At 45.5% G+C, this 27289-nt stretch overlaps 1 protein-coding gene across 1 annotated transcript in view; it reads left to right on the forward strand.

Moving 5' to 3' along the window:
- Positions 1-3855: 3855 nt before the first annotated feature.
- The window catches only part of LOC139227607 (repulsive guidance molecule A-like), a 39684-nt gene continuing 16250 nt past the window's right edge, over positions 3856-27289 (forward strand). Inside the window, exons 1-2 of the mRNA XM_070858483.1 lie at positions 3856-4150; positions 19589-19722. Coding sequence (XP_070714584.1) covers positions 4137-4150; positions 19589-19722 — 148 coding nt within the window. The 5' untranslated portion in view covers positions 3856-4136. The remainder of the gene's footprint in view (positions 4151-19588; positions 19723-27289) is intronic.

Genomic DNA, 27289 nt, shown 5'->3' on the forward strand with positions numbered 1-27289 from the left:
GGCTGCCGCGTTTCCCACATTACAACAGTGACTACACTCCAAAAGTACTTCATTGTGCTTTATGACGTCCGGTAGTCGTGAAAGGTGCTATATAAATGCAAGTCTTTCTTTCTTTATCTTCTAGTGTTAGAATTGGGGCAATTGTTATAGCCTTGTACTGACGCAGCGTTGGTTTTCTGACAACTACAACGCACTGCATGAAGAGGAAAACCAAATTGAATCCTGAATCCGAAATGACACAAATTGGTTCAATTGCGAGGCTTGCTATAAAAGAGCAAAGAACCACTTAATCGCTGGTTACTGTCCCAAGAATTAAGGTGATGACAGTGAAAAGCAGCTCAGCCATATCCCTCACAACGGACAGCGGTTTTAATCATATAAACAAAACTTAAGTGTACATGGCTTTGTTTGCATAAGGAAAAGGAGATCTGCATCACATGTCTGCGCTTTGAGGGGAAAGAAGAGTATGGGGAACATTTTGCCATGTTTGGGGACGGAAGGGAGGTATCTTTCCACCATGTTTAGGAAAGGAGCATGGCAGAGTAAGTAAGGCCACGTTGTTAGAAAAGCCTCATGGTGTCATCTTCCCTCAGGTCTCTGTTGTGCTGAACCTTTTTGACTTCTGTTTTTCCCACCCTTTCCTGAAGGTTTTGACTTGTGCTAAGGTATGGTCCATGGGTGTTAGCCAGCTTAGAAAGTCACCGAGATCGGTATTGTTTAACTGTGAGGCACCACATGCAAGCCTCGTCTTGATGCCGCCCACACTTGTACATTTCAGCAAGGTGTCAAGAGATAGTGACTAACAACAACAACAACAACAACTTGTATTTACATAGCGCCTTCAATGTAGTGAAACGTCCCAAGGTGATTACAGAAGTATTATGAGATAAAAAATTTACACCGAGCCGCATAAGTAGAAATTAACGCAGGTGACCAAAAGCTTGATCACAGAGGTAGGTTTTAAGGAGCATCGTGAAGGAGGAAAGAGAGCTAGGGAGGTGGAGAGGTTTAAGCAGAGAGTTCCAGAGCTAGAACACTAGATAGCAACCAACATTCGATAACGACCAATGCTAGATAATGACCAACACTAGAGAGTGACCAAGAGCAGGAATCCTGACCCCCTCCCTTCTTTCGCCCAAGGACAGGGAGTCCATTTGTAGCCATTCTATCACCACTCCAGCTCTGGTCAACATAGATCAAGGGTCGAACCTGGGACCTTGCTGCTCTGTATGGCTGAGTATCACACCAAGTGGTGCATTTAGCCACAAGAGAGACGGGGGGCAGCTGGCTACACTGTGCTTCAGGAGGTGCTCGTAAACTGCTGGACGTGTTTTCCCTCAGAGTTCTCTGCCCTCCGGAAAGACGCAGGACCTTTTTCGCGGGTCTTCTCTCGGCCTGGTAACCATGTCCACCTGACTTTCAACAAATGAGAGTACAGTCTCAAAATACAAGGCAAAGAATTACAGTGAAAATTCACAAAGAAAAATCCATGACGACAAATGGCACTGCATGTTGTGGGTATGAAAAGACACTTTTTGTTGGTACCAGTTAAAGTGCCATCCTCAGTGTTGGAAGATTACTGCTACGGTCAATCTCTTTTTGGGTTGTTCATCCCTTTTCCCAGCTCCCCTGCTGAAAATGATGACCCTGGCAGAGATCTGGCTCCATGAGTATCAGACATTCTCCTCAACCTTTGGCCAAACGACCCGTCTTCATGTGTAAGTCTGGACTGCTAATAGAGGTCAACTAGGCAATGGTATGGGTGTGGGAGGCAGGAGGCAGGTGGGGGGGGGTGGGGGGGATTGGCGGGGGGGGGGGGGGGGTGCAGTCATATGCAGGCCTGACCTTGAGGACAACTGGGGATTTGGGATATTACAATTTGCTAGGGAGGGACAGGTTTCCTGTCCTTGATTGTTGTCTCATGGTAGAGCTTTCTGTTTATAAATACAAGCTGCAACCACCTGCATCTTGTACATAATTTCTATCACCATGTCGTGGGTATGTTTCATGTTGTTTGCGTGCACCGAGCTTGCCTATATCATAATAGTGACTACAATTCAAAGGTAAGACTTGCATTTATATAGCACCTTTCACAACCACCAGATGTCCCAAAATGCTTTACAGCCAATGAAGCAATTTTGAAGTGTAGTCACTGTTGTAATGTAGGAAACACAATGTTGCAAGATCCTGCAAATCCCCTGGAAGGATAGAAGCACCAACGTTAGTGTTCTCGATCAGGCCCACATCCCCAGCATCGAAGCACTGACCACACTCGACCAGCTCCGTTGGGCAGGCCACATTGTCCGCATGCCCGACACAAGACTCCCAAAGCAAGCGCTCTACTCGGAACTCCTACACGGCAAGCGAGCCCCAGGTGGGCAGAGGAAACGTTCCAAGGACGCCCTCAAAGCCTCCCTGATAAAGTGCAACATCCCCACCAACACCTGGGAGTCGCTGGCCAAAGATCGGCCTAAGTGGAGGAAGAGCATCCAGGAGGGCGCTGAGCAACTCGAGTCTCATCGCCGAGAGCATGCAGAAACCAAGCGCAGGCAGCGGAAGGAGCGTGCGGCAAACCAGTCCCACCCACCCTTTCCTTTAACCACTGTCTGTCCCACCTGTGACAGAGACTGTAATTCCCGTATTGGGTTGTACAGTCACCTGAGAACTCACTTTTAGAGTGCAAGCAAGTCTTCCTCGATTCCGAGGGACTGCCTATGATGATGATGGGTAGGAAACACGGCAGCTGATTTGCACCCACAAACAGCAATGTGATAATGACCAGTTAATCTACTTTTGGTATGTTGATTGAGGGATAAATATTGGTCAGGACACGGGGGGGATAACTCCCCTGCTCTTCCCCGAAACAGTGCCATGGAATCTTTTACATCCACCTGAGGCCTCGGTTTAATGTCTCATTCGAAAGACGGCACCTCCGACAGTGCAACACTCCCCCAGCACTGCACTGGGAGTGTCAGCCTAGATTTTATGTGCTCAAGTCCCTGGAGTAGGTCTTGAACCCACAACCTTCTGACGCAGAGGCGCGATTGCTACCCACTGAATCACTGGCTGACACTACAATTCAAAAATACTTTGGCTGTAAAGCGCTTTGGGATGTCTTGAGGTGGTGAAAGGCGCTATTTAAATGCAAGTCTTTTTCTTGAAGGCTGAATAGAACAGGTTCGAGGGGCTGAATGGCGACTCCTGTTCCTATGTTCCTAAATGCCAATGACTCTCACCCACCAATTCCCCCAATACACACACATTTAAATAACAGCTTTGAAAATGATAAATCTCACTAACCGGGTGAGCACAGAGCACCAGCATCCCGTCACCACAATTAATGCTTTCATTTGGAAAATTCGTTGGCTGACGTGATCTCTTGATATTGGAGCTGGTGTCGATACATAGATTGTATTATTTTCATATTGCACACGCATAATTCTGTGGCTCAATTTAGGATCAACCTCCTTCCCGTCCCCTCAAAAAAATGTCTTGTCAAAGTTTTATAAGAGAGTTTTATTTCGCGTTGCTGATTTTAACTAAAAGCATTTGAATAGAGTGGAGAATGTAGTCGATCAGGTTGCCCCCTTTCTCGTTGCAGTGTGTGTCCTCTGATCACCCCGTGTGTGTATATGTGGATTGCAATTAAATGGTGTTTGTGGAGCTGTTATTTTTCTTTTCCCACGTCCTTTTCTCCTGGTCGATGACACACATTGTGGTCTTACATCAAATGAATCGCACTCCCCCAGTGTGTGTGTGTGTGTTACAGCTTCTCTCTCTCTCTCTCTCTCGCTTTGCATTTTAACGAAGGTTTTAACACGTGGATGCTGTTGAAAGTCCCTCGCTCTCCTTCATTTCACTGCCGTTTCTGTATCACAGGCTGTGTGTGTAAACCAACCAGCCCCTCCAACCCACCCTTTAAAGCCAGGAGCCGATGGGCTCAGTGTTGGCCAGAAAAGAGGCAATCTTGTCTATATAACAAACACACTAAAAAAAAGACTAAGAGAGGAAGGGGCAAAGGAGGGGAAAAAAATCATCTCATAAGACAAGCTTCCCTTTTTTTTGCCAGCCCAGGGGTTTGAGGAGAGAGGAGAAGCGGGAGCTGTCATCTCAAGCCAGCCCAGCGACAGACTTACATGCAGCAGCCAAGGTAAGCAAGGGGAGAGCGGCACTATAAGTTCACTATCACCCGGAGCAAGGAAATTGAAGGGATTGTTCAGCCTGGGTCTAATTTCTATAAATACTGCAGTCGAGTAATACTGATAACACCAAACCGCCGTCTGCTGCCCCAGACAAGATAGATTTCGCTATCTTCCCGTGAATTTAACACGATCTGTCAATCAGTTCCAGTGTGTGTATGTGTATATATAATTATCTCCAGGCTGCTTTTGAGGATCGCGGTTTTTAATATGTGTGCATTTGTGGGGGGGGGGGGGGGGGGTGGGGGGTTGCATCTATTTTTCTGTTGAATTTTGTTTTTAATTTCTTTAGTTCCCCCCCCCCCCCACCGCGCAGATGTGTTTTTTTTTGTGCAACTGCATCTTGCAATAACTCAGGAATCATGCAAGTGGTGTTATTTAATTCATTGAAATGTGACCTGATTTGGAGACTTGTAAATGTTTGCCCGCTGTTGGTAAGCAGATGCAAAATGTTGCATTTTTTAAAAAACTTGTTGGAATGGGGGTGGGGGAGGGGGGAGGCATTTTCCAGTGGGTTATTACTTAGTTGCAAGGCGTGTTATATTTCATTTGATTTTGATTCACCGATTTGTAACATTTCACGTTAAAGGGAGACTTCAGGGGAGAAAAATGACAGACACACACACCAAACTTTGACCATACTGTGGATTGGTGGAGATAACATTTGTAAATCGCCCTGAGGCTGTATGATTATCAACACCAGAATACGACAATCAATGTTTTGTGTTTGGTAGAAAGATGCATATTTGCGGTTTGCTAGTTGCATATTAAAGGAGTGGTAATGTTTTGATTACTGCCTGTGTCTTATAATTGCTGAAGTGATCCGATTCAAATTGCTCTGCAGATGGTTCCTGCTCTTTCTCTCTCTCTCTCTCTCCCTCTTCCACCATCCTATTATTTCTGAGGACAGAAATGTAAGGAGAGCAGGTTGACACAGTCATTGTGGGCAAACTATTCGTCTATTTACCTCCCTCTCAGAGTCGAACAGCGACACCTTACGGGATGGACAAGAATGAGGAGCCGGGACCCGAGAACAAGCTTCGATGAGAATCTCCCCCCCCCCCCCCCCCCCTTTAAAAGATCAACCCCAAAGAGCTGTTCTCTGTGCGGTTCCCCCCCCCGTCGGTCCAACCACCTACATTTGTGTTGCCCTGAAGCAGCCTCTGCCGCAACAAGAGATTTACTGCATCTTGTGTTGTTTCTGGCAAAATTCAATTCACACTGGGCAGGGCAGAATCAATACATAGAGCATTTAAGTCTATGATCATTTCAAAGTTTTGTCTTAGCAATGTTGCAAATCCATGCTGATTTCTGTTAATTTCATTGGACCTGCCACCCTGAGCTGCAGAAGGTGAATCAGGGAACCACAGACTGCCCACTTCACGCCGGCCTGCACTATTAATCGAGAGGTTCGAGCGATTAATGCAATATTCGACGATTAATCAAGTGCATTTTGAATGAAAAGAATCGGTAATATTAAAATAGCGGAGTCAGGGGAAGTCAACACGCTTGGAGCATTCCTGGGCAAACTTAAGACCTTGTCAGTCAGATTGTTTGGCTGGTGCCAAGTACATTTATACCGTGAATAATGCACTTTTATAACTGACATTATAAACATTTCCAAACTGGAACGTACACTCAAGGAAATGGGATAATTAAAATCTGAAAATTATATTCATCGTTATTTAAATAATTAATCGCTTATTATTTCATTGCACCATTGATTTATCTCATGTATACATACAATCCCATGTATACATATACTGCATTGGGTGCAGTTTTTCTGACTGATCTGTAAACATGTAGCGAGCTCCTTGTGAGGTGACTATAGGTCACCAGGGCCAGCAACGTTCCAGCATTTTTTGGACCATTATTAATTATTTATTTGTCTTCTGTGTTTTGCAGTTAGCTCCTAGTGAAGGGTGAAATGGATCCAGTAGATGCGTGGATCCATTGAGAGAGAGAGAGAGAGCGCGCAATTTACATTGTTTTTAGCTTTCCTTATTCAATTAGGTGTCGTGAATATAAGATAGTCACCAATAAACCCAATCAGACTTTCAAGAGAAATGCCTTTGCCCAGAGAGTAGTTAAAATATGGAGCTGCCTGTCACAGGGAGTAACTGAGGCGAATTACTTAGATGCATTCAACAGTCCTGTGGAGCGCTTTGTGATGTTTTGCTACATTAAAGGCGCTATATAAATACAAGTTGTTGTTGTTGTTGTTAGCTAAGTACATGAGGGAGAAAGGGTTAGATGAAGTAGGGAGAGAGGAGGCCCGTGAGGAGTATTATCACCGACATAGACCAGTTGAGACTAATGGCCTGTTTCTGTGCTATAAATTCGCTGTAAATCCCCCAACATATCTCTGTGATCTCCCCTGCCCAAGAGTATTCTCTCCTAAACACACCTCCGCTGCCCGAAAATCAGCTTACTGCTGGCTATCTGATGTACCATCAGAAGGAGGTCACACTCCACAACCCCCTCCCCTCTTGCCCTCTGGATCTCTGTCCCTATGACCCTCCGACATCCCACCTTTCTCCCTTGTTTAAAAACCTCCTAAAAAATCCTATTTTTGACCGTGCCTTTGGCCCGTGCCCATCCTTGTCACTTTCCCCAGCAGAGCACTTTGACTGTGACTTACTGTGCATGAAAGGTTGTGGACTGTCATGTCGGCCAACATCCTAAACTGAAGCTTAAAAAGTTGGTATGGCGCCGCACGCAGTGATACGGTTTATTTGATATTTATGATTCATTTTATCATTGCATTTTCAACTTTGTCTGAGACATTAGTGAGGAATCTGAGATAATTGGCAAAAGAGCCGGAGGAGGAGGTGAGGAGAATTATTTTATTTGCAGCGAATTGTCGTGATCTGGAATTAGCTGCCTTAAAGGACGGTGGAAATACATTCAGTAGTAACTTTCAAAAGGGAATTGGGTATATACTGGAAAAGGAAAAGTTTGCAGGACTATGGGAATAGAGCAGGGAAGTGGTACTAATTGGATAGCTCTTTCAAAGAGCCGGCACAGACACAGTGGACAGAATGGCCACCTTCTGTGCTGTATGATTCTATACGATGAATTTTGAGTGGAGCTGGTTGGATAGCAAGGCCTTGGCTGTACAATAGAAAAGCAGATGGGAATCTCCAAGCAGCCTATAATAATGAGGAACTATTTATGCTTCTTTATGCTTATATAAACGCTTAAGGTGATTGACATAAAGAACCATAAAGGCGACGTAAGAAAAGACTTTCTAATGCCGCAAGTGGTTAAGATGTGGAATGCACTGCCTGAAAGGGTGGTGGAGGCAGAATCAATGTTATCTTTCAAAAGAGAGTTGCATAAGTATCTGAAGGAAATCAACTTGCTACGGAAAGGGAAGGGGTGTGGGACTAGCTGAGAGTCGGCACGGGCTCGACGGGCCGAATGGCCTTCCGTGCTGTAACCGTTCTATGATTGTATAATTTGATAGGTGTATGACTATTACATCAGAAAAGAATGGTGATTTGATAGCGTTGTGTGGTTCAGTGATAATGGGCACTATAATTGGGTGGAAGTTAGGCAGTGAATAAACAGGGTAACTTAAAGCTGCAGCTTCTAGAGTAGATGAAAATCACTATTGGTTTGAGCTAAGTTGGAGCCCAGACACAACAGCAACCAGAAACTCTTGATTGTGATTTCTGCACTTAATGGTGTTCCTGCATTACAACAGTGACTGCACTTCAAAGGTACTTCATTGGCTGTAAAGCACTTTGGGATGGCCTGAGGTTGTGACGGGCGTTATATAAATGCAAGTCTTTCTTTCTTACTCTGTCCTTTCTGGGAAGTGGAATTTTAGCAGCTCCTCACACCCAATGTCAGCACAGAGCCAAGTTTCCGTGACTTGCTAATCTGGTGCTATGAACTATGACCTTTCCCAATGGGCCAGATTAGGTGCCTGGGCTACAGCTATGTTGTGATGCAAACGCAGCATTTTATGGGACGGGTCACAACATCAGCGTATTGACCGTAGCCAAGGCAGGTGGACAGAGTTAAGATACAGATCAGCCCTGATCTCATTGAATGACAGGCTTGAGGGGCTAAATGGTCTGCTCCTGTTCCAATGTTCCTATATAGCACATGTATGGCACAGCAAATGTCGGCGTTACATCATGTTATTTTTCTGGGCCTTTTCCTCCTTTCTTACTCTAGATCTTTCAAATTTTAGATCACTCTAGTTGATGAGTTCTACTCCCAATATCTTTGAGAGTGTCTTCACTAGCCTTAATATTTCAGGTAAACTTTTGGTATTGAACAGCACAAAAAACAGAACCACATTTCCATTAATGATTTTCTATACTGGAATTATCCTTTGCCTCCACAAGATTTCTCTGCCCTTCTTGATAACGTTTTTCGGATGAGACGTTAAACTGAGTTCCCCATCTGCTCTCTTGGGCGGACGTAAATGATCACACGGCACTATTTTCGAAGAAGAGCAGGGGAGTTATCCCCGGTGTCCTGGCCAATATTTATCCCTCAATCAACATAACAAAAACAGATTATCTGGTCATTGTCACATTGCTGTTTGTGAGAGCTTGCTGTGCGCAAATTGACTGCCACATTTCCCACATTATAACAGTGTCTGCACTCCAAAAGTATTTCATTGGCTATAAAATGCTTTACAGCCAGTCATGACCAGTGCTATATAAATGCAAGTCTTTCTTTTATTGTTAATAAGTGCTAGACCTCATTCTGGTTAAAATAATTAAATATTTTTTGAACAAAAGATGAACAAGCAAATTAATAACAGTAATAGAATACATGCAGAAATCAAGCGCAGGCTGCGGAAAGAGCGTGCGACAAACCAGTCCCACCCTCCCCTTCCCTCAACGACTATCTGTCCCACCTGTGACAGAGACTGTGGCTCTTGCATTGGACTGTACAGCCACCTAAGAACTCATGTTAAGAGTGGAAGTAAGTCTTCCTCGATTCCAAGGGACTGCCTATGGTGATGATGATTTATAGTACAAATCCTTCTATCTACCTCCTTGAAAGTCATACTTTATAATGCAAATATTCACTATATTTTGCAGGTCATTTTTATGCAAGTAACTTTTTTCGCCTGTATTTCTTACTACTCTAAATGCTGTGATAAGCAGCAGCTCTTTAAATGTTCCCAAATTTTCACTGAATTTGAATCGCTGTTAATCACATTGAAAAACAGCCAACTGTCATAGACACAACTACACAAAGCGCACAGTCCGTGATTGTTCAAGGCTAGCGTGTCCCTCCCTCATGTTTTACAGTCAGCTTAAAAAATCTTGCAACATTCGCATTTGGGCCAAGATTTGGACTGTCGTAGTTTTGCTTTTCAAACTCTTTATGACCAGTGACTGAGTGAGAAGCTCTTTTGCAAAGCTAAAAGAAGATAGAACCGTTCCATTTTTTTTGTCAAATTGGACACGGCACAAGCATGGTTCAGCTGTTAATGTTTTTGGCACCGGGGCTGGAACCAGCTCACTGTATAAGCCTGGAAGCATGGTACATGGTGGTCATCTGACTGAGCCTGGACCCAGATAACAGTTTGAAGTGACTTGAGATCGCTGAAAGAACTCGCACCGAGTCCCATTCACCCATCACCCCTGTGCTCCTGACCTATATTGGTCGATTTTAAAATTCTCATCCTTGTTTGAAAATTCCCTCCATGGCCTCACCCCTCTCTATCTCTGTGACCTCCTCCAGCCCTGCTACCTTCCGAGATCTCTGTGCTCCTCCAATTCTGGCCTCTTGTGCATGCCCAATTTTCATCGCTCCACCATTGATGGCCATGCTTTCAGCTGCCTAGGCCCTAAGCTCTGGAATTCCCTCCATATACCTCTCTACCTCCCTTTTCTCCTTTAAGACGCTTCTTAAAACCTACCTCTTTGACCAATCACCAGCCCTAATATCTCCTTTTGTAGGTCAGTGTCAACTTTTGTTTGATAACACTCCTGTGAAGCATTTTGGGATGTTTTACTACATTAAAAGCGCTATATAAATACAAGTTCTTGTTGACAAAAGTTCCCACTCTCCACATCATTAACCTCTGAACACTGGGAAGGATAAACCATCTCAGTTTTCAATGGACGGTTTCTCCCTACACTACAGTAACACAACGCCAGCACCAGACAGATGCCTCAGCATCTTGTCTGGATGCTCATATAGGCCAGTGCTCTAGTAGTTCTCACATTAGTATTAGTGGACCTTCCCCGACATCAGGAAGATATGTATAGGTCAGAAAATGAAAGTCGAGATTGCAACCTTTGAACCTTGTGCCATTCTTGGGGCTTTAGAACATAAGAACATAAGAAATAGGAGCAGGAGTAGGTCATACAGCTCCTCGAGCCTGCTCCGCCATTTAATATGATCCTGGCTGATCCGATCATGGACTCGGGTCCACTTCCCTGCCCGTTCCCCATAAACCCTTATTCCCTTATCGGTTAAGAAACTGTCTATCTCTGTCTTAAATTTATTCAATGACCCAGTTTCCACAACTCTCTGAGGCAGCGAATTCCACAGATTTACAACCCTCTGAGAGAAGAAATTCCACCTCATCTCAGTTTTAAATGGACGGGCCCATATTCTAAGATTACTTTTGCCGCCAGTGCTTCTAATTCCACCCCACATTCAATCGGGTCAAATTCAGACCAACTTCACGCTTTGAAGAACTGTTTCCAATATAAACACACCATAACAGACCTGCTCCAACTCACCTGCGTGGCCCAATAGTCACAGCAAACAAGTTCTATCAGAAGATGTACAAGGAAGATGCCATGATCGCATTAAATGGTGGAGCAGGCTCGAGGGGCCATATGGCCTACTCCTGTTCCTATTTCTTATGCTCTTATGTTCTTATGAATATGTGCAGAATGCCCAAATCTAGAACTATAAACTGATTAACTGGATCATTGTTGCTTATAACATCTATAAATAACTTGAACATGGGGACAGAAACAAAAGTCTACAAGTTTGCAGACGATTAAAAACAGTGGATGTGGATAGACTGGGGAGTTGGGCTGAAGAGCAGCAAACCAAAGTCAACGTCAAGGCTCTCTAGGCCGCAGCTCTCCAGAGCTGGTGCGTACATAATTCAGGATCACGAAAGGAAAAAAAAAAATGAAGTGCTTGCCATATTTCACATCTGGAGAGTCCAGCTCCAGACTTACATCATCTTAAAAAAAAAAATTGTTTGTGTCAAAAGGCATTCAGTGGAACATCCTAGGAAACCGAGGGACCTCCAGCAATGTGTATTGATGTTAGAATGAGCTACAGAAGATGTTGCTCGTAAACATCAGACGACTCTGTACAGTTTCTGCTTCTCCCAAGTTCTCCTATATTGCAAAAGCAACTTCTCTTCAAAAGTACTTCATTGGCAGTAAAGAGCTTTAGGTCTTCCTGAGGTTGTGAAAGGCGCTCTATAAATGCAGGATCTTTAGACATCAGGATCAAGGCTTATTTTTTTCCCTAATCTTCTCTCCTCTCCTGGCCTGGAAAGGAATTGACTCTCCTAAGTTGCTCTTCTGGGGTTGAAATTAAGTCACATTGTTAAAATGGAGTAGAAAGAACTCTATTTCAACTGTGCTGTACCTGACCTGGGAGTACTTCATGTAGAGGAAGCTTTCCATTATTAATCAAAAAGGTCACGCCAATGTAGAAGGAGGAGCTCTTCGGAGATTGGGTTAAGGCACATTGCTGGGGCCAGGTAGAGGCAACTTTACTCTGCATCTAACCTGTGCTGTGACTTACCCGGGGTTGCCTGATAGGAACATAGGAACAGATCAGCCATGATCTTATTGAATGGCGGAGCAGGCTCGAGTGGCCAAATGGCCTACTCCTGCTCCTATTTCTTATGTTTTTATAGGAACATGAGTAGGCCTTTGAGCCTGTGTCGATATTCAATTAGATCATGGCCGATCTGTATCGCAACAGTGATCGTGCCCATTCCTCAGCACTAAAACACCTTACTATGAAATTCACAAAGAAAAAGTTAAAATAAATGCTATATGGTGGCAAAATATACTGCACTGAGAGCACTCAGAAAATGGCTGATTAGCAGCTTCTACCATCTGTATTTCTGTGCTTGAGCACACCCGATCTAGCAAATCTCCCAAGTGAACAGAGTGCAGGGAGTTCCCCGGTCTGAGCTCGTTGGGTTTGCTGACTGTCAAACCATCCCCTGATGATTTGAATCACCGAATAGCCAACACCAGCTGCATTCTGGAGAAACTGTCTATACCAGGTGCAATTTCTATTTCTTAAATCATTCCCCCAACCCACCACACCCCCCGCCCTCCACTCCAGCTTTTCCTCATTTCTCTCGTGAAAGCACTGACTTATTCCTGGCGTTGAACCGAAGCCCCGTCTGCCCTCTCAGGTGGACGTAAAAGATTCCACAGCACTATTTCGAAGAGGAGCAGGGGAGTTACCCCGGTGTCCTGGCCAATATTTATCCCTCAATCAAAATCACTGAAAAAAGCAGATTATCTGGTCCATTAAACATTGCTGTTAGTGGGAGCTTGCTGTGCACAAATTGGCTGCTGCGTTTCCTACATTGCAACGGTGACTACACTTCCAAAAGTACTTAATTGGCTGTAAAGCGCTTCGGTGTGTCTGGTGGTTGTGAAAAGAGCTATATAAATGCAAGTCTTTTTTTTAAAGTTTGCGCTGACCAGTGCCTCAACCAAATGACCAATCCAAGGTGCCAGCCTAGACACTAGCAGCCTATTCTATTGTTGAACACAGCTCGATCCTGACTTCGTCCGACACATGACATGCACGCACTTCCAGGTAGTGTCGCCGGATCATGAGTGGGAGCACTGACTGAGAGGGTGTGTGCGGAGATGTATAGCTGGAGGAGGTCGCCGTGGTGGGAGGAGAAGAAGAAGTATAAAGGCCTGAGAGACGATATGCAGATTGCGACCTATTCTTCCCTCTCCGTCTATCTCCAGCTTTACTTCCTCTGTTAAATGTTGGTTTTCGTCAACAAATAAATGACCGCCATAAATCGTGTGTTTTCTTTATTTCCTCCCTAGCCCTCGCTGGTGCAGAATAGGCAGATACGAATTCTCCTACAGATGTGTGAACATAAATTAGGCTGACAAATTCGGTGGAATACTGGGGGAGTGTTGCATTGTTGGAGGCAGCATTTTGGATGAGACATTAAATTGAGGCCCCCATCTGCCAGTTCCGATGGAATTAGAAGATTCCACGAGAGTATTTGAAGAAAAGCAGAGAGTTCCCTCTGTGTCTTCTCGGCCAACATTCCTCCCACAACCAGCACCATTACAAACAAATGATCTGGCCTTTCATTCAATTTACTGTTTGGGGCAGATTGGCTGCAGCATTTATTTACTTAAGTGCCTGTGCTCCAAAAGTAATCAGTTGGTTGTGAAGCTTTAGGACGTCCTCAGGATGTGATAAACGCTATATAAATGAAAGTTCTCCTCATTTAGTGGAAGCCTCACTTGCAACATCATATTCGGGATAGCGAGAGGAAACAAGAAAATGTAATGGAGGTTGGGCTATCCTAGTATTCACAGGGAATGTAAACACCTTCCCTTAACTGTATGGCCCATAGCTTTGACAGAGAGCTTTCAGAATTCTTTTGAAGGCGGAGACAGCCCAGCCTCAATTGTCGCCTCATGTTTTCCATTCAAAGAAAACATTTGCAAATCCCAAAGCCGGGTGAGCTATAATAAGAAACAAAAGAAAGTGGAATATATTGCCGCCATTTAGCTGTCCGCTACAGTCAGTGTAATGATGTAGTTTGGCACTTTGAACCAAGCTTGTGTTTTTAGTGCAGCCTGACTCCTCAGGTCCATGGCTCATCACTGAAAAATCTCATACTTCGTCCAGTTTTTGACAGCACTTGTATATGTGACCTCCTCCAGCCCTACAACCCTCCGAGATCTCTGCGCTCCTCCAATTCTGGCCTCTTGCGCATCCCTGATTTTCTTCGCCCCACCATTGGCGGCTGTGCCTTCAGCTGCCCCAAGCTCTGGAATTACCTCCCTAAACCTCTCCACCTCTCTACCTCTCCTCCTTTAAGGCGCTCCTTAAAACCTGCCTCTTTGACCAAGCTTTTTGTCCGTTGTCCCAATATCTCCTTAGGTGGCTCGGTGTTAACATTTTGTCTGATAACACTCCTGTGAAGCGCCTTGTGACGTTTTAACTACAAGTTGCTGTGTGCATTTGTGTGCATTGTGTACATGCAATCAAAGACTGTTTGGGCCTAGTCAGATTGCTGCAAGACCACCGGCAAATTAAGTATCAAACACATGCTAAGGAGGGGGCGGGACAGTATAGCCCACCCACATCCATATTAATATCGCAACAGAACAAAAGCAAGCCCCATTTGCTGAGGGACTGGGCCCATTGAACTATGATGCCAGTATTGGCACAGTGTAAGCGGGTGTCTGTGCTGGTGCCAGCAGCAGCCGTTTGATCTCCCTTGATCTTGTGCCATTTTTACCTGTGCTCCACACTTTCACAATTGGGTTTAAATGATTCCAGGATTGCGACGGTGTTGGTCCTGTAACCTTAAACTAGTTCTTCATGTAAGCCAGCCAGATTTACCCAAAGTGCCGCTCCCTTGTTTTGCCAGCCCAGGTGCCCGCCCTATATTCTTGTGTCAGAATTGGCCAGTTTGCTAATCGTTTTATTTCATTGCAGCTACATTTCTTTATCTCACAGTGTCAGCCAGTGGCTCAGTGGGTAGCACCCTCACCTCAAGTCAGAAGGTTGTGGGTTCAAGTCCCACTCCAGGGACTTAAACACGACAAATCTAGGCTGACACTCCCAGTGCAGTGCTGAGGGAGTGCCGCACTGTCGGAGGTGCTGTCATTTTTGATGAGACGTTAAACCGAGGCCCCGTCTGACTTTTCAGGTGGACGTAAAAGATCCCAGGGCGCTATTCAGAGGAGTTATCACCTGTGTCCTGGCCAATATTTATCCCTCAACCAATATTCACTAAAAACACATTATTGCATGTGCGCAAATTGATGCCGCATTTCCTACCTTATAGCAATGTCATCTCTAAACTACTTTATTCTCTGTAAAGTGCTTTGGGACGTCCTGAGGTCATGATAGGTGCTATATAAATGCAAGTCTTTTTATTTATTTAAGATCTCTTTGATGACAATAATTGTCCATGGGCAATTTTGTTTCCCTTCCTCTGTTCCATTTTCTCCCTTCCTCCCCAGATGTGCTGCAGTATGGCTCCTTGAGCCCCAGCGGCCCTCACGCCCAATCGTTGCATGGGACTAGACGGGGAGTATCTGTGAACCTTTCGTCCTGAGCGGGCCTCAGTCAGGCAGGCAGGGTGGGGTGCTCAGACTGGCCTTGAATGGCCTAGGAGGAAGAAAGAAAGACTTGCATTTATATAGCACCTTTCAAGACCACCAGAGGTCTCAAGGCGCTTTACAGCCAATAAAGTACTTTTGGAGTGTAGTTACTGTTGTAATGTAGGAAACGCAGCAGCCTTTTTGCACGCATCATACTCCCACAAACAGCAATGTGATAATGGTCAAGGAATAAATATTGGCCAGGACACTGTGGATATCTCCACCGCTCTCCTTCAATATATTGCCATGCGATCTTTTACGTCCACCTGAGAGGGCATACTGAGCCTCGGTTTAATTTCTCATCCAAAAGGCAGCCACTCTGAAAGTGCAGCACTCCCTCAGCACTGCACTGCACTGCACTGGAGTGTCAGCCCAGATTTGTTGTGCTCAGGTCCCTGGAGTGGGACTTGAACCTACAACCTCATAACTCAGAGGTGAGTGTGCTGCTCACTGAGCCACAGGGTGGATAGTCAGCTACAATCTCCACTCCTGATCACTGCCCGGTGAGTGACAAGCTTTGTGGTGATTGCTCCCATGGTGGAATATCCCATCGGCACTCTGGACTCACACCTGATCAGAGGTTTCTGTGGGCTGGCGGCATCCATGGAACTGAACTCTGGCAGTGTCGGTGCCTTCGAAAAAGATGGGGAGAAGATTTGGGAGTGAACTGACTGCATAATGGTAATGATGTCATTTCCGATCCATTCTAGCTTTTATAAAAGCACTCCAAAAAAATGAGGGCTCTGCCTCTGATAGAACTGAATAAAAACCCATAAAACAAGAAGCTGTAGAAAGACGTGGCTCTGTTCTCAGTGCATATGACTCAGGATGTCATTTTCTATTAAAATATTGATGCCCACATCTCAATTTTGTTTCTTCTGGTTGCAAACCACATTAAATATATTTGATGCATGCATCAAGTGAATGTGGGGTTGCTGGAAAAGCTTTTGAGGAAATGTTAACGATCTCTGCAATATGGTGCTTACATAAACCAAACTGCAAGCCCAGCCTCTTTAACTGAGCGATCTTTACAGCCCCCCCCCGCCTATAGTGGGCGTCACTGATAGCTCAGTGGGTAGATGGACTGCGAAAAAAAGAAAGACGTGCATTTCTATAGCGTCTTTCAAGACCACCGGACATCCCAAAGTGCTTTACAGCCAATGAAGTACTTTTGGAGTGTAGTCACTGTTGTAATGTAGGAAATGCAGCAGCCAATTTATGCACAGCAAGCTCCCACAAACAGCAATGTGGTAATGACCAGATAATGTGTTTTTGTAATGTTGATTGAGGAATAAATATTGGCCAGGACACCACCGAGAACTCCCCTGCTCTTCTTCGAAAGAAGATCTTTTACATCCACCTGAGAGGGCAGATGGGGCCTCGGGTTAATGCCTCATCCGAAAGACGGCACCTCCGACAGTGCAGTACTCACTCAGCACTGCACTGGAGTGTCAGCTGAGATCTTTGTGCTCAAGTTGCTGGAGTGGGACTTGAACCCACAACCTTCTGACTGTGAGTGTGGTACTGAGGCATTTCAATCAGGTTCATTCTTTGGTCCGTGTTGACCGAACTGGCTCGCTCCCTCCCTCTCAAGCTGTTATTCCCTCCCGGTTCATTCTTTGCCGGATGACAACCAACCAACCCATGGCATGAGTAGGGTGGGGAAATAAAACTACCCAGGGTCCCTGCTCCTGATCATCCATGCTGCATACACACGAGCACCGGACGTGGGGAAACTTGGGCTAATACGAGGATGTACAACAGCGTCCCGTGATTTCTGATGAAGTAGATGGGATGATTCCGGGCGGTGTCCTCTCCTGGAATCGGTCATGGCTGCTGTTACCACTTTCTAGCTTCAAGGACACCCTCAAGTCCTCCTTCAAACAGCCCAACATCCCCACCGACACTTGGGAATCCCTGGCCCAACACCGCTCAAAGTGGAGGAGAAGCATCCGAAAAGGCGCCGAACACTTTGAGTCTCTTCGTCGGGAGCACGCGGAAGCCAAGCGCCAACAGCGGAAGGAGCGTACGGCAACCCAAGCCCCCCACCCACCGTCTGCCCCACCTGTGACAGAGACTGTAGGTCCCGCATTGGTCTCTTCAGTCACCCGAGAACTCATATTTGTGTGGAAGCAAGTCATCCTCGACTCCGGTGGACTGCCTAAGAGAGATGTTACCGGTTTACTGCTACACCTGCCATTTTAAAGTGATTACATTAAAACTTGCGCAGTGACCAGCACAACGCAATGGTGTTGTGTTTTTTTTAAAAAGAGATCAGACCACGGAGCCAATCCCTCCTGAAATCATTCCACTGAGGGATGGTTGCGTTTAGGCAGCTGCTGTGGAACTAGAGAGCTGCAATGCAGAGTTCTCCGTCGCTAAGGGAGCCAGGGTCAGTGCGAGCTGCAGGTTGCCCATTGTCCATTCATTGCTCCTGACAGCCGACAGGGTCCATTTCATGAGATGCCCAGTGCTGCTGGTCCCAGGCGCACCCCGTACTTACACCACGTAATATTTGTTTTAATAGTCAAAAAGGTCAAAATAACTAAAGCGTTTTTTGAAAATAAGATTTGAGAGAATTAAATTAAATCTCCAGTCCTGTGTACAGTGCAGCTACCAGCACGTCCTCAGAGAGATCATCTTGTTCTTGACAGAACGAGAGGTTTTACTGCAATGGGGTATTTTCTCGCGCTCTCCGTCTTTCTCTTTCTTTGATTGTCTCTCCATCTCTTTCACTCTTTCTGGTTCTCCCGCTCACAGTCTCTGTTTTTCTCTCTCTTTTCTTGTGCTGTTTCTCTTGTCTTTTCCTTCTAACTCTGGATCTCAATCTCTGGCCTGTTTCTTGCTGCAGTTTTTAATTCCCACCTTGCTCTCTCGCTGGCTGTTTTACTCTCTGGATCTCTCCTTGACATTCGCTCTGGAAATATTCTGGCTGCTTAACTCTGGCTGTTTCTCTTTGGCAAATTTACTCTAACTTTCGCCCACTGTCTCTCTGGCTGTTTCAGTTTCTCTCTCTGCTTGGCTCTCTCTCGCTCTGACTCTCTCTCTCTGTCTCTCTCTGGCTGTTTCTCTCTCTCTGTCTCTCTCTCTCACTCTCTTCCTCTCTGGCTGTTTCAGTTTCTTTCTCTCTCTGGTTGTCTCTCTCTCTCTGACTGGCTGTGCCTCTCTCTGATTGTTTCTCTCTCTCTCTGTCTGCCTCTCTCCCTCTCTCTGGCTGTTTCTCCCCCTCTCTCTCTGCCTCTCCCTCCCTCTCTCTCTCTGTTTCTCTATCTCTGCCTCTCTCTCCCTGCTTCTCTCTCTCACTGTTTCTCCCTCTCTCCCTGCCTCTCTCTCCCTCTCCCTCTCTCTCTCACTATTTCTCCCTCTGTCCTCCTCTCTCTCACTGTTTCTCCCTCTCTCTCGCTGTTTCTCTCTCTCTCCCTGCCTCTCTCACTGTTTCTCCCTCTCTCTCACTGTTTCTCTCTCTCTCCCTCTCTCCCTGCCTCTCTCTGGCTGTTTCTCCCCCTCTCTCTGTCTGTTTCTCCCCCTCTCTCTGCCCCTCTCTCTCCCTCTCTCCCTGCCTCTCTCTCACTGTTTCTCCCTCTCTCTCACTGTTTCTCCCTCTCTCTCGCTGTTTCTCTCTCTCTCCCTGCCTCTCTCACTGTTTCTCCCTCTCTCTCACTGTTTCTCTCTCTCTCCCTGACTCTCTCTGGCTGTTTTTCCCCCTCTCTCTGCCTCTCTCTCCCTTTTTCCCTGCCTCTCTCTCGCTGTTTCTCCCCCTCTCTCCCTGTCTCTTTCTCCCTCTCTCTGCCTCTCTTTCCCTGCCTCTCTCTCCCTCTCTCTGGCGGGGGTTGCTCTCGCTCTGCTGGCTGGCTCGCTGCTGAGCGAGGCGGAGCCAGCCACTCGTTGCTCCAGTCCTATTCGCTCAGTGGGAAGGAGGGAGCGCTGCCCGACACGGTTGATTGATGGGGTTGTGGAGATCTCGGCGGTTTCTTTCCCTCTCCTTGGCGTGTGTGCTTCTGATTTCTTTATATTTCTGCCTCTCTCACCCAGGGCGAGCAGAGTTGGAGAGTTGGAGTTGTGCGGGATCCCAGCCTGGGCTGGATGGATGGGAATGGGGAGAAGGGGCGACCCATTCGGCCATCGAGTCCTCCAGATCGTGACCATCGTCCTGTGCCTCCCAGCAGGTAAAGCAAAGACATTCCAGCGCACAAAGAGAACTTGGAAACTCTCAGACTATTTTTTTAAGGTTGCTTTTTGCGTGGGCTGTGCTCAGAATGTGCCCAGATTTCAGATGCAGAAAAACAATTTTCAGATTTTAGCCGAGATTTTTATTTTGCCACACAGATGGTTCTCAAAGTAGTTTAAACCGCATTTGAAAAGTTTTTTTTAAAAGACGAATTAAACCTCTTTTAATTTCAGCAGAAAAATTAGAACAGGGGAAAGTTAGCAGGGAAGTTTTTGAAAGTTTTTAAAAGTTGTGACTTCCTTCTGAAAATAAGTTGATCTTTAGTGAAAATGTTTTAAAGTTTTTTTTGCGATTGAGGCGAGTTAATCGGAGCAGGGAAAGAAAATCAAACCCAAAGTTTTTTTGGGCTTCATGAAGTTACCGATGAATTGACAGAAAGCTGCTTTGCCCTCGATGTTAAAGTGTGAACTTTAATATAAGCCGTCACATTTAGAAATGGTACCACAAGTGTTTTCTTTCTGCTCAGTGCTCGGAGGGTCTCACAAAGACCCCTACAGACTCGGTCTGTTTTTGTTGGGGGAAGGGCCACTTTCAAAAACTTCACCAGAAACTTTCAGGAACAGAATTACTCCCCCCTTTAAAATCGCGTGTGTACAGATTTAACTCTTGAGATGGTCTGTGATATCATTTCTTAAAGTACAAAAAAAAATTATATATTGGGATTTTTCTAATGTTTTGGATTAACATTTGCCACAGTACAAAATACCTCAATATAGTTTTATTATAAGCTGGGTTTACATTGTAGAGAATTTCTCCATCCCTATTCTGAATTTAATAATCTAAAGTGGAAATAAGCAATCTCGGCTGATAAACGCATCAGAGAAATCCTTTTATTTAAATTTTATCAAACGCCCAGAAGGTTTATATTACCACGAGTCCGGCTAATTGGTCTTTAGATGGGCGAAGATAGACCTTATCTCGCCCCATTAAATCCCTTTCCATAGCAAAAAAAAATCAAATAACAATCACATCATCGCCTTACATTGCAACTGTATCTGTTTCAAAAAAATATTTGAGCCTTGCAAAAATTGACTATAAACTGGAACAAACTTCCTCCCACACAGGAGTTCATAAAAACAGTTTAAATGCAGTTTCCAGGGTCGATACATAAATAAACGCCGCACTGTATAAAAATGTTACATTGTGCACTTGTTACTGATGCCTGCAATAGATTTAATGCTTTTCAACAGGGTGTTTAAAATTCCCCAAGTAGCCATTTGAGGTTTTTTTTAAACCCATTTAATTAAAGAAAAAACAGTAGCCAAAATATTCAATATACTTCGGAACTATTCACGTGAACCTACATGACAGTTAGGGAAACTTGTAAATTTCAGTCAGTTTCAGTCTTTCTATGCAGATAGTGGTCTGACCCAGGAAACGCGATTGTAATTGATGTGATTAGGTTTGGGGGATTAATGATTTTGTGTATGTGTGTATATGTGATATATTTGTGAATATCTTGCTGTGTATTGTACCTATTCATAGCCTTAACCATACGTTTCAAATTCATGAATCTATCCCTCTTCTGATCTTTTCCCTCTTTTTATCTCTTTCTCTTGCTCTTGAAATCCCTTTGAGTTCCCTTTGTGGGAAAATCTGGCTGGCTTCATTGAAGGCTTTGTAGTGTAAATTGAATGGTCGACAGAATCCAAATTGCCCATTCTTTCATTGCAGGGGGGAAGTAGCAAATGATTTACATATTGCTATAAATATTTATTTTTAAAAGGGCAATTTCGTATTGTATTCAGTGGTATGGAGATGAGACATTTATTTAAAGTCACCCTTTTACTGATAAAATGCGGGATTCTTATTAAATCCATGGTAATATATTCCTTTAAATTTACCTCGATGTTAACTGAGCAAAGATTGCATTTGGTTGCAATTGTTCATTCAGCAAGAATTGCTTCAGAATAGAATTGATTGCTGTTAGAAAACTCTTTCAACTTTTATTGTTAAATGTACAATATAATGCTATAATTTGCGTGGAGGTATCTCGCAGTGTTCCAGGAGGCGTGTTTGCATATGGTGATTGTCATGAAAGAAACACGGCGCTCTCCTGGCTTCATCGTAGTGACATTTTCCTTCCCAGTGCAGCCCTATGTAATGCAGACCACACCGTCCACTGTTTGACTCCCGGTCTGTATCAGTGTCAGCGTGGAGCAGTTGGGCTGCTACAATTCGCCTCAGTACCCCTGAGCTTGAGGGGGAGGGGGGTGGCGCGGGTGGGGTGGGGCTGTGGGTGGGGAAATCAACCAGCGTTCCTGGTCCAGATTGCTTTCCAGGACTCCCATAGAGAAGTGCGGGCATCAGGTAACGTCAGGAATAAAACCAGAGAACGCTGGAAACACTCCTGGGTCAGGTAGCTTGGGTGGAGCGAGAGAAACAGAGTCAATGTTTCAGGTTCGATGACTTTAACGGCCATCGACCCGAAACGTCGCAGACGACAGCAATTGGGCTTGGTTGTGAAGCCCCTGTTGTCGAATACCCCCCAGCACTCACCATCTAGGCTCATGCACACAAAGAACGTCCACTTGAGTGAGATACCAGAGGGCACTCGGCTGCTACGGGACGGTACCCTGGCGAGGAACCGTGCCAAGGGGAATGAGGGCGGCACGGGGGTGGCGGGGGGGGGGGTGGGGGAGGGGGGAGGGTGGGAATAATTGAAAAAGAGCTGTCAAAAGAAATTCACGCCAGTTATCTATTTCTGAAACGTGACCCTAATCCTATAGGTTATTGTGCAGGGATCAAAGTGATTAATCTCAAACTGCACCTTAACCAGCATGTTAAATTAGTCATTTACTTATTTTAGAAGCATGCCCTTTCTCTGATTTGTTTCATATAAAAGATAATTGCCATTAAAAATGCATTGATTGGTTTCAATATTGTGACCAATAGATTTAATTTAAGTCATTAAATATGAATCATTATCTTTCTTTCTGTAAGTCAGTACATATGCTAGAGATTATTATATATATTAAGAAAGTGTAGCATCAAGTTATTACTTTGCATTAAAAGATTTATGCAGGCATGGTTCTTGCCTGTAACTAAGGGCACCAAACTTAACGTTTCACCAGATGTTTAAGTCGTGTTTGCCCCAATACTTTGGTCAGGAGGGTCACGATGGTGCAGAGCGACACAGAGCTAGATAGCCTCAAGGGCCGATCCCTCGTCTGTACTGAGTCAGCTGTTTTCAGCTTTGGTGGTGAGGCTACAAATGTCTTGAGCGAGGGGAGGGAGGGGAAAAGCCAGCCAGGGTTCCTACTCCTGCTCTACCCGAACCTGCACCGTGACTCCCCGTGCGAATGGGCGTTGGGCGAGAGCAGGTTTTGGCTTCCATGGCCAGACATCCTGTCACAGTCACTGCTCAAGTGACCCACTGGATGAGGTATTGGAAAGCAGCCAGCTGACATTGGACTATGTCCAGTGAGAGGGAGGAGTGTGAAAAATTGGGAGCAGGAGATGCCTTAAAAAATATTTTATTTTTTTCATTTCTGATTCGGGGGGGTTATTATTTATTGGGCGTCTCCATTTCATGTCTGGCACCATTCGTCAGCCTTAGCTGCTTCTCTCCGTTCGGTTTTATAATCAGTTGCAGGTGTATATATAAACAGCCACATCGACTCCCAACCACCCCCTTCTGCTTATTTATTGAAGAAAGCTCTGTCACTCGCAACTTGCCACATACAACCCTGGATCGGGGGCTGTGTGTGAGGCATGGAGGCGACGGGCCTGTGTTGCTCCCTCGCTGCGGTACAGCACCAAGCCCATTTCAGTATCTGTCGCAAGTCTATTCTCTTCCCCCCACCCCCAGCGGTTCACATGGAACCCCGTCTCACCCTAATTACAGGGTGCTTGCTCTCACCAAATCAACACCAACGTTCTCTGAAAGAGCTGAGTCCCTGAAGCGTAAAATCCAGGAACTTGTTCAAAGTCCAAGTTATTATCATCGGGACGGTCCAGGCCTCACATCTCCAACTAAGGTGCCGTTTTCGGAATGACAATGCATGCCGACCATTGCCGGGTTACAGTTCTGCAGGTTACAGGTTTCCCTCCTGATACGTGGCTCAGTGGGTGGCACCCTGGCCTTAGAAGGTTGTGGGTTCAAGTCCTGCTCCAGAGACTTGAGCACATAAATCTAGGCTTGCAAAGAAAGACTTGCATTTGTATAGCGCCTCTCACGACCACTGGACCTCTCAAAGCGTTTTACAGCTTTTGTAGTCACTGTTGTATTGTTGTAACGTCTCATCCGATAAATGGAATGACAACAATCCTCCTGCAGCCTGCCTCTTTGAGATCACCCTGCTCAGCACTGATCCAAGATCCTTCCTGATCTGGGTGGTTCTGCTACTCCCTCGATAAACTTGCTGAGCCGTCAGGGTTTTGGGTAAAAAAAAGGTCGAGCATCGACTTCTTTCCAAATCTGAAAGGAGATTATTGATGAGGTCAACATGGGAGAAACAAGCAAAGCCAAAGAGCCATTGCTAACATCCCTCAATGCTTGCACTCCCTCAGTACTGCACTCCAGGGACTTGAGCACAAAAATCTAGGCTGACACTCCAGTGCAGTGCTGAGGGAGTGCTGCACTGTCTTTCAGATCAGATGTTAAACCGAGGTCCCATCTGCTCTCTCAGGTGGACGTAAAAAATCCCACGCCGCTATTTCGATGAAGAGCAGGGGAGTTCTCCCCGGTGTCCTGGGGCCAATATTTATCCCTCAATCACCATAACAAAAACAGATTATCTGGCCATTAGCACATTGCTGTTTGTGGGAGCTTGCTGTGCACATAATTGGCTGCCATGCTTCCCACATTACAACAGTGACTATATTCCAAAAAGCACTTCATTGGCTGTAAAGCACTTTGGGACATCCGGTGGTTGTGAAAGGCGCTATATAAATGCAAGTTTTTTTTGGGGGGGGGGGGGTGCAATTCCTCACCTAGGTAGAGTGTCGACTGGGTACTCGCGCCGAGGGCTGGTTTCACAGCTGAATTGTCTGCCGATATTCACACAAAGCATTTCCGGGGGTCATCATCATCATAGGCAGTCCCTCGAAATCGAGGAAGACTTGCTTCCACTCTAAAACTGAGTTCTTAGCTGACTGAACAGTCCAATACGGGAATTTACAGTCTCTGTCACAGGTGGGACAGACAATGGTTGAAGGAAAGGGTGGGTGGGGAGTCTGGTTTGCCGCACGCTCCTTCCGCTGCCTGCGCTTGATTTCTGCATGCTCTCGGCGACGAGACTCGAGGTGCTCAGCGCCCTCCCGGATGCTCTTCCTCCACTTAGGGCAGTCTTCATCCAGGGACTGGATGACTGGACACTGGTCAGTGGTGGGGAAGGAGCACGCTGGCTGGTTATTCTCTCCCCCTCCCCCTCCCCCGTCCAGGGGTGCTGAGGCCAATTTTAGCTTCTCCACTGCGGTCCAGACTGAAAGCAGGAATTGACCCCAGGCTCTCTCTGCTCTGTGTCATGTAGTATCTCAGTGGACGGCACCTTCAAAACAGGGAGCTCCAAGTGAACGTCATATTAGAAGAATTGCTAAGGGCACAGCAAGACCTTTATTTCTGAGGAATACAATTTGCTTTCGTACAAAACCTTGTAGAGCTTTCCAGAATTGCTGCCATAAATCTACTATATACAATAATACTCCAGATCATTTCTTGATAAACCCACCTTAATCACTTCACAGCTGCAGCATGTATACCAACTCAGAACTCCATCTCCGGATTCAGACGACAGTTATAAGATGCCTCCGCTTTGCGCTGTGATTTGTGGTGTTGCCTGAATCCCCTGAATTAGATTTTGCCTCCTAATCACTCCCAGGTATCCATTTATTCGAAATGTAGCTTTCAAATTGAGAAACTGAGTGGAAGCTCAAAGCCCACAATGCAGGCAGGATTGGAAAGAACAAGAAAGACTTGCATTTATATAGCGCCTTTCACGACCACCAGACGTCTCAAAGCGCTTTACAGCCAATGAAGTGCTTTTTGGAGTGTAGTCACTGTTGTAATGTTGAAAACGCGGCAGTCAATTTGCGCACAGCAAGCTGTGATAATGACCAGATAATCTGTTTTTTTGTTATGTTGATTGAGGGATAAATATTGGCCCCAGGACATCGGGGAGAACTCACCTGTTCTTCTTCGAAATAGCGCCATGGGATCTTTTACATCCACTTGAGAGAGAGCAGATGGGGCCGCAGCTTAATGTCTCATCCAAAAGATGGCATCTCCGACAGTGCAGCACTCCCTCAACACTGCACTGGGAGTGTCAGCCTAGATTTTTTTTAATCTCAAGTCCCTGGAGTGGGACTTGAACCCTCAACCTTCTGAGGCGAGAGTGCTACCCACTGAGCCACTCCCCCTATAACCCTGCAAAATGTTCCCTTTCAACTAATATTTGGCAATCACGGCTTTCGAAAGGGATTTGGAAAGTACCTAAGACAAAAAAATGTGCAGGCTACGGGGAAAGGGCGGGGGAGTGGGACTAGCTGAGGTGCTGTTGCAGAGAGCTGGCATAGGTTCGATGGGCCGAATAGTCTTCTTACGTGCTATAATCATTTTATGATTCTAAGATACACAATTCCCTGTGACAGTCACTATTGAAGCTGCTTCCATTGCCCTATCATAATAACTCGCTGCGTAAAAAATTATTATTCCTCAGCTTCCCTCTGCTCCTTTTGCCAATGACCTTAAATCTGCGTCCGATGTGTACCGACCCTCCTGCCACTGGAAACAGTTTCTCTTTATTTACTCTAATTAAAACCCTTCATAATTGTGAATGCTTTTATCTGAAAGAAGATGAAGGAAATTAAGAAGTGGTTCTTAGGTGGTGCAATGTGTGTGCCCGTGCACATGCTCCCAGGTTTGTGGAGCTGTTGTATTGTGAGTGGCTCAGCCAGTCATGTGATGCTCACAAGACTCAATAAAACCCCGGGCAGTTGGGTTTGGGGGATCCACGATGAGGCAGCCGGTTGTGAGCCTGATGGATGAAGTGGTAATGTGTCGTGTGATTATTAAACCTTTGCTAATAAACCAACTAGTTCGTAATAGCAATGTTTTGCTATGCATTCTTCAGAACCCATGAAGCAAAAACATTACAGGTGACAGTGACATTTTAGCTTTAAAGCCTTAAAAGATTGGAAAGCACTGAGGGGGGCATAAGGAGTTCCACTGTTTGAAGGTCCTCTAAGAGACACTCCATTGCAGTCGGAGCGGGAGGAGGAAGAACGAGTGTGACAGCAATGTAGAGTCGGCAAAACACAAGATGGAAAGAGAGTTGGGGAGCCTAAAGATGAGAAAACAGTTCTAGAATAGTCCTTGGGGCTGTAGAATTTAGGAAGCAATTTTCTGACTTTTAAATGTAGATGCGGAATAAATGGGAGCAGATGTTTTGGCTGTCTAGTCCTCTCCACCCCAACCCCCACTCTTTCAGAATATCAGCTATTTATATATTTCACTAACAATCAATAGGTTTTTCCTTCCCTGGTGTTGCTGGGCTGTGCTCCTC

Source organism: Pristiophorus japonicus, chromosome 17 (assembly GCF_044704955.1).
Source record: "Pristiophorus japonicus isolate sPriJap1 chromosome 17, sPriJap1.hap1, whole genome shotgun sequence".
In the NCBI taxonomy this organism is placed as follows: Eukaryota; Metazoa; Chordata; class Chondrichthyes; family Pristiophoridae; genus Pristiophorus; species Pristiophorus japonicus.